This window comes from Gordionus sp. m RMFG-2023, chromosome 3 (assembly GCF_954871325.1).
Source record: "Gordionus sp. m RMFG-2023 chromosome 3, tfGorSpeb1-WG-v2, whole genome shotgun sequence".
NCBI classification, from domain to species: domain Eukaryota; kingdom Metazoa; phylum Nematomorpha; class Gordioida; order Chordodea; family Parachordodidae; genus Gordionus; species Gordionus sp. m RMFG-2023.
The window spans coordinates 38,546,333-38,563,039 of NC_088777.1; the positions used below are offsets into that span (position 1 = coordinate 38,546,333).

General features: G+C 25.1%; 1 protein-coding gene across 1 annotated transcript in view; it reads right to left on the reverse strand.

Moving 5' to 3' along the window:
* Positions 1–14,889, reverse strand: part of LOC135927287 (polypeptide N-acetylgalactosaminyltransferase 5-like) — a 34,889-nt gene extending 20,000 nt beyond the window's left edge. Inside the window, exons 1-2 of the mRNA XM_065463245.1 lie at positions 14,837–14,889; positions 2,682–3,261 (exon numbers count right to left, since the gene is read on the reverse strand). Coding sequence (XP_065319317.1) covers positions 2,682–3,108 — 427 coding nt within the window. The 5' untranslated portion in view covers positions 3,109–3,261; positions 14,837–14,889. The remainder of the gene's footprint in view (positions 1–2,681; positions 3,262–14,836) is intronic.
* Between the last annotated feature and the right edge of the window lie 1,818 nt (positions 14,890–16,707).

The following is a 16,707-nucleotide window of genomic DNA, read 5'->3' on the forward strand; positions in this document are numbered from 1 at the left end:
ATATTTAAATAAAACTGATCTCATCCCATAATTAGTATTTTTTTAAGGCATAATGTTTTTATTATTAACTTTTTATTATGTAGAAATATGGCATTATTTCAGATATAAAAGATTTACCAGATAGAACAATATTTAGCCGGAGTGGATTAGATGATGTGTATTTATCAATGAAAGCATAGCATACATATCTCAACAAATTAATATAGGTCCTAAATTTTGTGCTATCGAAATTATATTACCTTTACATTTCACGAAATAGATAATAATTTTAATATTGTATTTTATACCTTAGCGCCACATCATGTCACTCAAAAACATACCGCTGAAAATATTCTTTCAGAGATAGAAAATGTTGAAAATGAATTTGATTTAGGGTCCAAGAAAATTCAAATGGTTATGGATGCAGGACCCAATGTAAAGAAAAGTGTTCGTCTAGAAGAATATGACCATCATTTATGTTTGGGGCATGGATTACATAATCTAGTGACAGTCGATGGAATAAAAAAAGATAATAAAAATAGAAAATTTCATTAAAAAGGTGAGAGAAATTATAGTTGCCTTAAGATTCAAAACCACGGATTTTGAAAATATAAACGTTATCGAAAATAGGAAATGTTTTGAATAGATATCATTTACATCGGATATTTTAGATTTGGATGATAATGATTCTTTTTATGAAGATAGTTTGGGGTTTGATGATGATAGTGCAAATCAGAAATCATATGGGAAAAAACATAAAACCTTAAAATTAAATGTGCCTACACGTTGGCATATTAATAATGTTGAAAAGTGTGACTGGTAATTACAAAAATCCTATAAATATTCTATTAAATAGAATGGAGAAACTGGATCTCAAATTATTTAACTCCGATTGGGACTTTGTGCATGAACTTTTAAATTTTCTTAAAACCTTGAAAAAAACTGTTGAATTTTTTTCCGAAAAGGAGTTACTATAAATTTATCCTTATTATTTCGTAGTGAAATTACAAATTATTTAATGGTAAAAGAATATGATAGTCCTCCCTCCCAAAGCATCCCTTAAACAAAATATGCTTACTAAATTTGATCATGGATTTCCAATAACCGATCTTCAGGTAGTATTTTAAAATACATAAATTAGTTCTTTTTATATTATTTCTCTTTGTTTTATTTTTTTTACTTAGGTATAAGGAACACTTTTGGACCTCGTTTTCAATCTATAAACATAGTAAATGAATATTTAAAGAAAAAAAATATTACTCCGGTGCAATTTTTATGTCAACACGCTACCTCTCTATTGCCTTACACGGACAAATTAATCGAATGTGAAACGACGGAAGTTGCTTCAATTCGATTATCTTAAGTCATTGGCTACGAAACATTCATCTATTAACAATAATCTGGAACAACAAGGCTATTTAGTTTAGAAAAAGAGTTTTATTCATTATTTTCGCTTTATAATTTAAGGGATAAAAGATGTCTTAGATTTTCGGAAGAGCATTGGATCTTCCTAAACTTTTAATATTGGCTAGAAAGGTCCTGTGCGTTCCAGCTACGAGCACACCCAGCGAGCGTGTATTTTTCATAGCTGGGCTTATTCTGAACTCTAAAAGATCATTATTATAAATTTTAAATAAAATAATATTTATACATAATAATTTTAACTTGATAAAATCATTAGTTATAAACATAATAAAGCATAAATTTTATTTTAAAAAGTGTTATCATGAATTTATAATTTTAATTAAAAAATTTAAGTTAGAAAAATATTTGACGCCGCCGCCGATAATGCTGTCGGCGCACATGTCTAGATATATGGCAATTTCGTGCTAGATTTTCCCAAAGCCTCGCCTAAAAGATTAATATAGGACACAATCAAAAAAACCATTAAATTTTTAAAACCAGTTAGTGATTTTTATCTCTGGCCACTAATTAATAGTGTATAAATGGATTTTCGATAAGATAGAAACTGATATTGTTTCATTTTTTTAAATCATTAAATGTTAGCGCCAATATGTAATTTTTTAACTTGAAATCAATCATTTTTTGAGCGTATATTTTTAATTTTAAAAATACAATTTTGCAGGAAATGTATCTCCTCCCGCGTGTATAAAAAATCTCTTTGATTTATAGTAAATTTTTCCATGAACCTTTTAAACTTAATATAATTTATATCGTTATTCCATAGACAAAATTGTCAGAATAGGGTAAGTATTTTAAACACATTGGATTATATTTTCGATAAAACCAGATTTTTTTAAATTTAAAAAAACCATGCACTCAAAAAATGATAAAGTTAAAATAACACGTACTAAAAAAACACATTAACGCTAACGTGTCCAATAAATTCAAAAAAAAATTATGAGTATGCTAAATAAAAATATCCCATTCGAATAGTTAACTTATTATATAATTGAATTTCAATAATACCATTTGGGATTGTAAATTCTTATAGACATAGAGTATTAATATATTAGATTGTTTACAATTCAAATATTTTATTGGGTAAAATAATATTTCTTTCAATATTGTTTAATATTAAATCAGGGATCACTTTTGTATGTAAAGGACCTCCACCTAAACTTTTCTATGGGGGATTTAAGTGTTTTCAAAGGCTAATATTTAAATAAATTGTTTCTACATAAACTTAGACTTATTCTAACAAAATAATATATTTATTTTTTAAAAGGAAATTTAATAACCATATCCTTTAGGATCCATTGTCTCGTCTTGATCTGGAGGTGGCAGTACACCAACACCAGCTTCATCCGGATGCCCTGCCCAATTATCCACAACTTCTGCGAAATTTTGGTAAAACTTTTTTGGTAAATTGACTATTTTTTGACCGATTCTATGAATATCAAACGGTTGAAGGGGGGATATTTTTATAAGATCTTGCGAATTTCTGTTTGGAAAAGATGTTACATTTTTTGCGGATGTGTCCTCGTTAAAGGACAGAAAAATCCATAAAGCTATGATCCATAAAAAGGCGAAACATAATAAACAACGGCAAGAATAAAACGATGAGCTCCCAGCTCTTCTCCTATTGTGTTTTTTTGCCAAATTATGAAGATACAATCTTAACTTTTGCGGTAAAAGCTTAGGACATATATATATCGTAGATGACATTTTTTTATGTTTGATTTATATTTTGATTTGAAATGATATTTCGCGGATTAAATAATCATTGTTGTTCCCTTGAATTGAGCATTAGTTCAATTTATATCCCAAATATCGATTAAGTCACAATTTGTTGATAATTATATAACCATAGATTGAATTCTATTTAAATAAAATATAATAATATATAAATTGGTATGAAGGTCCAGCTATTTAAAAAAAAAATTCTATTTGATTTTTTTAAAGATGAAAAGAAAATTGACATAAGATTTAGGGTATCGTGTCATTGTTAAATGAAATGATTTGCTTTTTAATACATTTTTTTTATAAATGTTCTTTATTTTTGATAATCTTTTATTTTATTATAAACAACTAAATGGGAATACATTTCAAAGATTGAGAAATATCAAACGGCACGGCATTACAATGCTTTAATTAACAAATAGCTTTAAATTTATAATAAGCCCTACTTAAGGTATAAGCTGAGAGTATTTTTTTTTAAATTCACCTTGACACCTAAAACATATTTATATAACGCGATTTTTCATTATCACATAAAAATTTAAAAAATAAATTAAATTTTTTCGAAGAAGGAATGACATTAATTCAGCAATAATTACTTTTATTTAAAGTATGCTGAATATATTTAAAATGATTAAAAAAATAAAATAATAAAGGTATAAAATAAATATAATGCGGTGAAAAGAAAATGGAAACAGATTTCGAAGGAGCCAATCCATATCTGGAGGATGAAGGTAGATTTTGCATTAGTGATCTGGCAGGATAATTATAATCCTATTGATTTTTGTAAAAAAACGACAAAATAAATAAATTCTATCTTTATGTCAAATTGTGCAAATTTTTTTTGAGCCTTTCCTTAAAAATATATGTATTATAGAGGTCTGCAATGAGCGTCTAGCCAACAAGCCCACTCACTCGTTGTAAAGAATTCTAACCCCCCCCCACCCATGATTTTGAAAAAAATATAACGCCCGCCCATTGGTTTTAAATTTTTTTACCAGCCCGTTCATTATTTAAAAAAAATCAACTCAAACTCGTCCTTTTCTTTCAATTTTTTTAAAATATCTACTAAAAAAAATGATTCAGATACACATACACCTGCAAAAATATTTTATAATTTGAGAAAATACAATGACCCATCATAACACAAGACTAAAATCACAGGGATATCGTCATGCATTATATAAAAAATGTTTTCTAACATTTCATGCTTTGTATTCCATTTTATATCAATATTTTTTTCCAGGGTCTTGCTTAGATATTTTATATTCCCACTTTAAATATGTCGTCGAAACGATTTGGCGGTTGATAAAATATTTTATCTGGGGAGTATTCCCAAGATTGAAATGTATTACTTAGAATTGTGTTCAGCATAGAAACTGAACAATTTTGTCTAATATATTATATTTTTAAAATAAAGGGAAAATATCCTATGAATATTTTTTATTTAGCAAAGCTTGAATATCTCTAAAATTAAAATGAGTTTTATAAATTTTACCCTTCCTTCCTCTTTTTTATATTAGCTCCTTGATCTGTCACAAATACAAATAAAAAACATTGTATTATGTAGTAGCGTCACTGGGAAAGGGGGAGCTCAAGCCATCTGAAAATTTTGAAATGTTTTTTTATATTAAAAAAAAAGGTTATTTTGTAAATGTCAGCTAAAAGGTCTTTTGAAAGTAATTTTAAAACAAATTTTTGAGCCCCCTAAGATTAGTGATGCTTGGTATTATGTATAAAATTATATTGCTATATTATGAAATTTAATTTCCAAGAAATTTTTATTTATTAGATAACAATATACTTTATTAAAAAAGATTTATAATGTGCATTTATATCTATGACAAACGATGACAAAAATATTATCATAAAACATTGTATTATAAAATCACTGATATGTATGTCCTGGGCATAAATATTTAAAAAATTAAATAAGTATTTTTGTCTAATGTCCTTTTGTTCATAAATATTTTTGTCCTAGATCTTTTCGTTTAGTGCACTTTTGTCCGGGTATTTTTTTGTCCAGGACATTTATATCAGATTCATAATTATGGATGTATATTAAAATTATATTGCCAAATAAGGAAACTAAACAGGTTTCAATTTATACGGGAGGGCATCGCTCATTATTTAAAAATTATTTTAGCCAGCTCGCTTGCCCGCCTATTTAAGATATATGGGCATGAGCAAGGGTTAAAAACTGACCCACTGCAGACCTTTAATATGTACTATGATTAAATTTAAAACTTTTTTTAAAAATCGCTGGGAAAAAAATTAAGCTTATATTAAAGACCGAAAATTCATTTTCAAATAATTTAAATTCTACACATTATTCAACATTTAATATTTTTTTGTTGAAAGAATAGAATGAGGTTACTGGTTTAAATTGGAGTATTATCAACCCCATATAGATAATAGAGGGATTACATATTTAATAATGAGAAATTTTATTATCAAGTACAGATAAATATAGGGATTAGGAAAAACTGTAAATTATTATTTAAATAAATTAATGTCGTAGAAAAATAAATAACAAAATGTATCTAATAATAGATGGATATAGTTAAAATATACCGCATCTATGTATCTATATGCTTTAGCCAACTCTGTTGTAAACAATTTTTTCTAAACATAAATTATTATTACTATGTGTATGTATGTTTAAAAAATATATAGTTGTTTGAAAATTTTATGAGGCTCGTAAAATTATTAAAAAACACTTTATATTATTACCAAATGCTTGATATAAAATTTATAACAGTTTTATTTTCAAAACAAAATTGGAATTTCTATTTTTTAAAAAAAATGAAAGGTATTTTTCCTTTATTTTTTTGGAAAGATTTTGATATAGTATCTTGATTTATTAGATAGCACTTACTTATTACTCGTTTTTAAATATATTTTATTAAGAAATAGTTCTTATAGCAAAATAATAATTTCTAGATGTGTCCATCTCATGGAGTCAAAATTGTCATCATGCTTAATGAGGGCGACGAGACAAGGTGTAAATCTGTTAATATAGTGGTGTTCTAATATGATACTCGTGGATTTTGGATTAGAGATACTATTTATAATCGTTACAATAAACGAAAGATCATTTAAATCAATAGGTGACAATTGGTTTGAAAAAATCTTAAATCCAATGGTATGGACAACTTTTTAGGTATTAAGCTAAATATACGTAATCAAATTATAGAAACAGACAATTAACGAGAACAGGTTAATAGAGAAATTAAATGCCAACTTATATCTGAATCTATGGTTAATCAATCGACTTGAAAAAAAAAACTTTAGTGTTGTCAGACATAATATACAAAATATAGAAGGGAAAAGAATAAATTATCCAAATTAATTCCCAAAATAAAATATTTCAAATTTAATAAATCATCTTCCTCGTCATTTATCCGATAAAATATCAGTTGGTAGCTCATTTTAAATATAGAATCCAAAGGTTGGTTCAATAATTTTATCGCAGTAATATAATTGTATATATTTGATCATGTTGAATTTATTTATCTATCCTAATAGTTTCGTTAACAAAATTTTTTTCAAAACTAGAGTTCTTAAAGTTATTTTTCTATATATTTATGCCAATAATAGTTATCAAATCGACTAACCGCTACCATTTTAATTAATATAAAGCCGTCACTCGATTCATTTTTTTAATCGTTATAGATTTGGCTGTTTATGTGTATTTAATTTATTTATATTCTAAAGAATTCTCCAACTTTGATAGTAAATTTAAAATTTATTATTGGTCGGAAGACACTACATCAATAGCTTTACATAACAAAAGAGAGTTGAGCAAAAGGAATATGGTTATCAAAAGGAAAAGTGTCATTATCTTATATAACACTTTTAACTTCGTTTTTTATTTTAATTTTTCATAAAAGTTTTATCCCAAATACTTCAAAAATGGCGGATAGAAAATATAATAAAATTTTTGAAAAAATATAAGATAGATAGAAGTGTTATTAAAGCTCGACCTAGATTTTTCTATATTTAGTCCAGTGAAATATAAGTTTATAGACTAACGCATTAAAATGCAGTTTGAAGCGTCACTGAGTACAAATCTAATGGTGGCAAAATTTTGGTTTTTCATATAATAATTTTTATAAATATTAAAAAAAAATGAGCGGTTTCAATTTAAAAAACTAAATACAAATATGAACAATATCAAATTAAAAATATATTTAAAAAACAAATAAATAAATATATATTTATAAATTTTTAGCTTAAAAAAAGCAACTTTAAAAAACGGTGCATATCACCCTAGAGAAGAGTGGATGCTTAAGAAATTGGATCGGCAGATTTCAAAAGAAATCTGCTGAAGGAGGTAGAATCCTTCGTTGGGATCGCCTGTGATCTGTCTCATTTTTTCCCCAAGTTTTAAAGAAATTAAGGGTCTCACTTTCGAACATGCCTAAGGCATTGGTAACGATTGGTATGAACACTGTATTGGTGAGGCCAGCATGTTTTTTAAAAACTTCTGTCTTTTCGATGGCAGAAAATGAGTGGTTGGATTTTACTGCAAAATCGACACATGTATAGTTTATAGTTTTCATAAAATTTTAACGTAAATTATTTAAATGGGAATCCAAAATGGTGTGACATCAGCTGATTGTATTGATATTCATTTAATTGTCTGAATAGTCAGTCTAGGTAGTATCATATCATTGATTTAATCCCAAATAATTTTTTTTTTATTTTATATATGGTTTCGTTTCAAAGTAAGATTAAAAATATAAGAAGCTAATGAATGTTATCACGTGTTATAAATTCAACATTGGACATTTGATTTGATATTATTTATTTTAATGATATGTTTCAAATTATTCATTCCTTATAAATAAATTTTTGGTTGAAATGATATTATTAAAAAGATTATCGAATGTCGATATCAATTTTATGTTGTGTCGGTACACGTTTATAAACTAAATTATTGACAGTTAAAAATTTTTTTAAAAATGCACATCTCTCCTTTCCCACTATATAGCGCCTACGATCTCACGCAAAAGCAAGCTTTGCTTTTCAACCTGAAGAAGCATACTATTGTTATGAACACCATTGGAGAAAAAAGACTTAGTCATTATTCGTCAATAAGCATGGAATAAAATATGCGTAATTTAATATGACCTCGAGGATAATAATTTATATTCGTTTACAAAACGTGAGACGCAGTAAAAAAATTATCATTTCTTATTTGTGTTTTGTTTTAGATTTTGAAATTTTAACGCCGGCTCGTATTAGAAAAATAAATAAATAATTTTCAAGTTATGCCCAAATTTCATATTTTTAATTATTTTACCCTTTCCACCCTGATCATTTTTAAAATAACGTCATTTAGAATAATGGCTGTATTTTGTAAATTGTTTCAAAGGGGAATTTACCTATTATGCAAGATTTAAAACTTTCAAATAGAAAAAAACGAATTTAATTATTTTGTCTGTTTTGAACACAGCCTACTAAAAAATTATCTTTAAATAAATTTTGAAAATTTCGATCTTAAAAAATGAAATATATATAGAAATTAGCATATCCGATAAAAAATATAATATAAAAAAAGTAGGTCACCGTGATTCTTTGTGAAATACCGTTCTGCGCTCAGGCTTTCATTTTAAATTTATCAATAAAAGGTTGTCTACTTTAATTCCGGTTTTATCATTTTAGTAAAATGAAATTTAAATTTCCGAAATCGAAATTGTAATGTTAGTGGCTAGTGTTGTTAAACGGCTCGATTTAAGCCGTTTTTAAAACGGCGACCTAAATATTTTAGGCAGAAAAATATTATGCAAGCCTTAAGATTTTGCTCATAAATAGCAGAAAGAGGTGGATATCTATTCATGAAATCTCGAGATTTGTCCAATACTTTCTTGGCTAAAATAGTTAGCCTTAAAAATCAACTCAAATCGAGGTTTGACAACACTATTAGAGGCAATGTATTATCCATTTTAAATCATTTCTTGAGCGTGTTTTTTTAAATTTAAAAATCCGATTTTACCAGAAACGTATTACAGCATATTTAGAATATGTCTTACGAATTGTAGATAATTTTGCTATTTGAAGTCATTTATGATATATATATAAAAAATATGGAAATACTAATATAAATAATAAGTTTAAAAGTTAATAGCAAAATTGTCTCAAATTCTTAGGGTAGTTATCCCAAACATGAAGGAATACATTTCCGGTAAAATCAGATTTTTAATTAAAAAAAACGCGCTCAAAAAACAGATTTACTTAAAGATAAAATATAATAAATATAAATCATTTAGTAAGTACAAATGATGAATGTGAATAAATGATAACGAATGTAAATTTAAATGCAGCCACAATTAACAAATATGAATAAATCTCTTTATATCATATCGATACAAAAGGTAAACGATTTATAATTGACCTAATAGCCTTTTTAAATTTCAATATGTGTATATAAAAAAAGAATATATCATATGATTAAAGAATACTAGTATATATAAATTAAATATATTATTCAATTCAATATTAACTACTTTATATCCTTTATTAAGTTGAATATAATTTACAAGTGAATTATAATAACTGTTACAATTGTATAAGGAATAAGGATAAACTAATAGATTTCGATTGATAATTTTAGACAAATAGAAAACGTGTGATGATTTATAAATCAAATTACAAATAAAATGACTAATATTTACAAAATAATATTGACATAAAATACATATATTTTATAAATGGATAATTAGGAACTCTAAAGATAGAATATATTTAAATAATATTATATAAAATAATTACCTCCTATTATTTTTGACAAAGATTTGATTAATTATAAGTTCGAAAAATTTATGCCAAAATAGTCAAATAATTATTAGGTGTGATATAATTTTAATTAAGATTCTTTATTTAATATTTGACAAATAACATCAAAGATTTTTAGATAGTTAATTAGCCGGAAGTAAAATTGAAATAGGTAATTTGCTTATTTCTATGTTTTTTGATAAATTTTAGCTGTCATTGTATTAGTCCAACCATGAGTAATGCAATGTTAAGAGAATTGCGCTGAAAACTCTAGGGGGCAAAGAGGCAAATGTTTAGAATAAAGTTAGGGTATGATTTTATCAACTAAGAAGTCTAGATTATGGTTTAAGCTATTCATTTTTATATTCTCAGTTAATTCGAATTATAAAAACCTAATATGCTTCCTAAAACTATATTTTAGAGTCATTTTTTAGTGTCGCCAACTTTTTAAAACGTTGGTTGTTTGTAAAACAATTAATTCAATGCAAAAAGGAATGTTAAAAATAATAATTGAAGTTATGAAATAAGCCCGATTTTTTGATCCTATGTAGCTAATTAAATTCAAATCATTGTTAAATAAATGTGATTAATTTATAGAACTAATTTTCACAAATCTAAAATGGCCATGGCGATGAATTTATTAAAACACAATTTTAAAAATTATAAATCTAGGGTTAGCCAATAAAAACCAATTTGATAAAAACAGCATAGTCAAAGATAAAAATTTAGATTATATTTTAATTACTATGTATATAAATAATTGTTAATTTTAAAATCTATGTTGTGAGAATTATTTAATTTTTCATATTAAAATAAAATATAAAACTTAAACGAATATATATACTAGAGATTAGCAAAACCCCACTAGTTAAAATTATTCGCCCAAGTGGCCCAGCCTGTTTTTAAATGTTTGGATGACTCGCTAATTTTTTTTATAAAACGCCTGGCCAGTTAAAATTGAAGGAAAACGTTAAATTTTTTAGGTGAATTTTAAAGCCAGCACATTTTAAATGTCTATAACCATATCTATTTTTTTCAATTTCTATTAAGGCTTTTATATTTCTACTTTATACAGCTATATCTCTTTCTATAACAACAATTTTGTCAATTATGTTTTAATATCAGTATTGTGTATTTGTAAATAGATCATATCACAAATAACTTTGTTAATTTTTTGTGAGTTTAATATTTTATTTATAGATTTAGTATTTTGGTTGGATAGCTCTTAAGATATAAAGAATTAAGCATATTGTAATTTAATTTCAAATAATATTAATCAAAATATTAGTTTGAAATTTAAAAAAATATATCAAAATTTTAATGCCCAGGTTGGCCCATTAAAATTTTATATAAAAGTATTTTTAATATATGAATTGTCTAGCATAGACAGTTTATTTTTTCTGCATAAATTCCAACCCAGCCCATTTAATTTTTTGACAAACTGGGCCATTATAATTTTTTAAACAATTTACCTGCTCAAGCTAGCAGGCTGAGCGTTGTATATCTCTACTATATAAACATTTTTCTTTAAAAAATATTGCTCATATGGTTAATGTCGAATGCTAATAATTCGTGTTAACCCTTTAATACTCCAGTGAAAAAAATGACGTTAGTACTTGGGTGGGGTATAATAGACCCCAATTTCAAATGTATATATCTCCAGTAATATTCATTTGCTATTTGGATATAAGAAAGATCTAACCTTAAGCTTGATAAAATATATTTCTTAAGCCCTAGATTAAATATGATGTGGATAATTATAATTTGTGCCAAAATTTTTAAAATAGCTACCTTTTTTAAATTTCAAATATAAAATTAAAAAAATAACTTATCCATCATATAATCATGATAATTCATAATATGGATCTTTATTCTTCAATATAAAAAAAAATTACACTAATACATTCAAATATAAAAAAAATATAGAACATACAAATTTAATCTGGTGGGGTCTCACAAACTCTAATCAGTCTCAAATGTTTATATCTTATAAACTACTCAACCGAAATATATGAAATTTGGAATATAGATTCTAAGATATATTTGATGAAGCTACTGAAGAATCCAGATTATAATATTTAACCGTTTTATGTAATATCATTTCTAGCATGCCTGGGGTTTCATACCCCCCCCCCCAGAGTATTGAAGGGTTAAACAGCTCGATTTGAGCCGATTTTTAAAAACGGCTAACTCAACATTATAGCCAGGAAAATATTCTAAACATGGAGATTTCACCAATAGATGTTCAATCCTATGTGCCATCGATGAGCAAAATCTTTAGACTTGCATAATATTTTTCTGGATAAAATATTGAGTTAGCCGTTTTTATAAATCGGCTCAAATTGAGCTGTTTAACAACACTACTAAAAATGCCTTTATAATAAAAAATTGAACAGTTTGTAAAATTAAAAAATAACATTCCAAATAATAATTAACCTCTATATTGGTATGGTATTTGAATATATTTAAAAAAATATATAATTCTTTAATAATTCATAAGTTTGGAATGCACTCCAAATTATGAGACTCTTTAAACTGAAGTTGATGATAAGGATAATATAAAATAATAGTTTTATTTACCCCGAAATAAATATTCCAACACTAATCATCATATTGAATTGGTTTAGCTATACTTATTATTTCATCTTAAAAAAGAATTTTATTAACCCTATATATTAATCTTATAGACAAATCACCTTCATACTAATCTATCTTAAATATTACGACAATATAAAATTTTAAATTACTTTAGAATGAATTGAGCATTAAGAAATTTTTTATTGTAAAATAATCATAATAGGTTTTAAATAATATGTTTAATTATAAAAACCACATGGCAGCATTGTGCTTGATATATTTGAAGATGCTTTTTTTTGAAGTGTCCACAGATAGTTGTCGTCATATGCATCAATTTTGATAGGCAAACAAATAGATTTGGGAAAATTTTCCCTTTCTTCCAATGGGTGTTCCCTAGAATATCTCTGATATCCATATAAGAGGTTTCAAAGTGATGAAAAAATCATACATTTTGACGTATTCATAATTTTTACAAGCAAAGTATTCTAATTCAGAAAATAATGACAATGGAAGTAATTTTTTTTTAGAAAATATTTTTTTAATAAAAATAAATACTAGTAAAAAAATTATATACAAGTGTATCTAAATATATAAATTTGGATATTTGTCAAATACACTTAGTAATAAATAGGAGTGTAGTATTCCTGGGTTAAATGGGTCAGCCCTGTGTTGAACTTTCAGATAGACAATATATTTCATTGCTAGTTAGGTCTCCTTATCTTCTAAACCAGCATATTCCAGGTTTAGAAAATTAGATCACAAATATGCCAAAGTTGAATAATATGATTTTGATATATTTAAAGGATGGGTTAGTGTTATAAAATAAGAATTTTAGCTAACTCCAAAATGGCTGTGGCCAAAACTAGTTAGTCAAAAATTAGGCATTGTCTAATGAGCTCAATCAGCATTACTATAAATAAAATAATTATACATAAATAAAATAATTATACATAAATAAAATAATTATACATAAATAAAATAATTATACATAAATAATATAATTATACATAAATAAAATAATTATATATATATAAAAAAATTATATATAAATAAGTTCACATAATATAAATATTCAATAATTATGGCTAAGCTTAGTTTTCATAATTGTGGTGAACATTTAGCTGAGTTCCTTAGCCAATGCCTAATTTTTGACTAATTAGTTTAAGCCAATTTTAAAGCTAAGCCTAATTAGGCTTAGGCAAAGTTTTTAGCCAATAACATTTTACAGACAGTAACACCCTATGATAATAAATTAATTTAAATAATAAACTTAATCTTTTTAATTTTGTCAAATCAATATATAAGCATATAAAGATGATTAGCTTTGCATTATTTTATTTGTATGATCTTTTACTAACAATTGATTCACCTCAGGCTCAAGAAAACAGTCACCTATTGATTAAAACATATTTATTATTTACAATTTAAAAAGAACAAATAGAATGAGAGAGAATTTAAAAACATCTTGATTTAAAGGTTGCCACAAATGATTTAAACAATACTCATAATAAATTTTTCAAAAAATGAGGAGATAAATGAGTGAATATTTCCTTATGCACTTTGACTAAATACATGAGGACACTGAGTTGAGAAATAGCAATAGCAAAAATTAAGATAACTGTCATCATTTTTTTAGTATAAATAAATTTAGTTTAAAAGTTTTTTTTAAAATATAGAAAAAACATAATATTAGTTTAAAAAAAAATATGGACTGATCTTCTTTTGATAATTGAATGTTTTAAGGGTGTTAGTTCCAATATTTTCATTCCTGACTTAAAAATATTTTATTGCCTTTTATATGCATTTTGCACAATGTCTTTTAGGGCTAAGAATGTTCAATCTCCACTTTCCAATTTTTATACTGAAAAATATTCCAAGCAAGAATTTTTTATCAAAACTACGATAACACATTCTTGATGAATTTCTGTTAATTTATCTTGTCTATTTTTTTTTAAACTGGGATAAGTTTTTATTTAATTATTTAAAAGAAGTTCAAGCTAATAAAAAATTTATTCCTTAATTAAAAAAAAGTAACTATCTGTTATTATGACAAAGATATTAATGATTTTTATTTTAATTATTCTTATTAGTATTTAATTTCTATTTTTAATTAAATTTTTTAGACTGGGAGAGTTTTAAAATAGTTATAGGCCAGGGTCACATAAAAAAAATTCTTGGGACTAACTTAAAAAAATTTAAAAGGACTTTAGCTTCTATTATATTGGATTAAATTAAGCCACTTAACAAATGTCTTATGAGGTTTTATACTCATACATTGAACCATTTAAATATTAGAAAATAATAATATTCAAACCATAAATTGGGTTCTTTTTCATATATTTTAATAAAATGTTCTTACCAAGTTAAGAATTCTATTTCTATATTAAGGATAACTGATTTACCATGTTGACTTAACTAATGCTAAACGATAACACTACCTGTCAAATAGACAATACACATACATTTCAATACACTCTTGGTGCCAATAATATAAAAAGACACATATTATTTTATAGAAATAATGTAAACCAACATGCGATTTAATTCCTTTTAAGTTTCACAGACTTGAAGACAATTATTTCAAAAGGTTTGTGGATTAGGGTAATATATTTGTCGAATTTATCCTTTAATATTACTCTTTAAAACTTAAAGAATTATCCTAAATATAATTTTTTTTAAATATCTGTATCTCAAAGATAATGTGTTAAAAAATATATATTAGAGTATTTAATTATAAATATTTTTTTTAAATTTAAATAAAAAATTTAATCCGAGTTTAGACATTTCAATTGGCAGTCATATAGCAATCTGCAAAACAAACAACTACCATATTTATTAAAATCTTGATGCATCTATCAAAACCCCTTATAACTATCAAAGATAAATGAAAAAATTTTTAAGTCACCCAACATGAACAATAAGAAAATTATTAAAAAATGTAAATGCCACAAATTTATGTGACTTTACAGACTCGTCATCTAATTTCGTAAAGCATTTAAACAAAAGAATATATAATTTCTTTATTCCCAAATTATATTCTCTTCTCGATCGTCTGCGGAAATTGAACAAGATTAACTTTTAAGTTATAAGAAACTATTAGTGATTAAATACAATCAAAGACCACACTAATTCTTAGAATAACTAATAATTTTAATCAATTATTTTCTAGATTTCCCTAGTCCTCATATCATTTACACTTAATTTGATATAAATATTTAATCACAATTGCATATTATTTTAAAAACTACAAATAATCATCAAGAAACATTAAATTACTTTAATGCATTTAAATCATCAAAATAATTAATCTTTTTTTTCTTCTCAAACAAGAAAATATTTTTATTTTATATAAATTATATATTAAAAATTACAAATTTATATTCCATTAAAATAATAGAAATAAAATAATCTTATATTTAAAAATAAAACAATTAAATACCTCCCTCATACATATAACAACCAAACTAAAAAAATTCATTTTGCCAATATATGTATTAATATACAATATACTCAGAGTTGGGCAGTACCGCGAATACTTGTATCTAAGATACAAGATCCTTTTGTATCTTGTACTCAGTATCTAATTGGCATTTTTAATAAGATACTAGTATCTGTATCTAAGTTCCTTTATTTTGAAAAGAATCTTGTATCTTTTTCATTTTCTTTAAAAAGATTAGTATCTGTATCTAAGATCCTTTATTTTGAAAAGAATCTTGTATCTTTTTCATTTTCTTTAAAAAGATACAGATTCTTTTTAATATTCTTGTTTAAAACATTTACATATCACACAATGTAACTTTATTTTATTCGTGAAATCTTGTATTATTTTCTTTATTTTTTCCCACTATATTTTAAATATATTGATAACCAAATTAGTTGGAAATGTTATAGGTCACAAAGATAGATAAATTAAAAATAACAACACCAAAACTAAATAAGAGAAGGATATATTTTATATGTAATATTTTTTAATTTGTAAAATGTTTAACAATCATGGTAGTGAAGATGAAATTATGGAGATGGGTTCTCCTGAATCAAATCCGAATCTTAAAATTCTAGATGGAAAATTTTATAAAATTCATGTGAAAAAGAACAAGGTACAAGCTGAATGTCAAAATTGCACAAGTAAAAAAGTTATTAAAGGTTCAACAAACTCCTTTACAAACTTTGTTAAACATATTAAAGTATTTTATATTTTTATTTTATAATTATCAACATAATAATACCTAT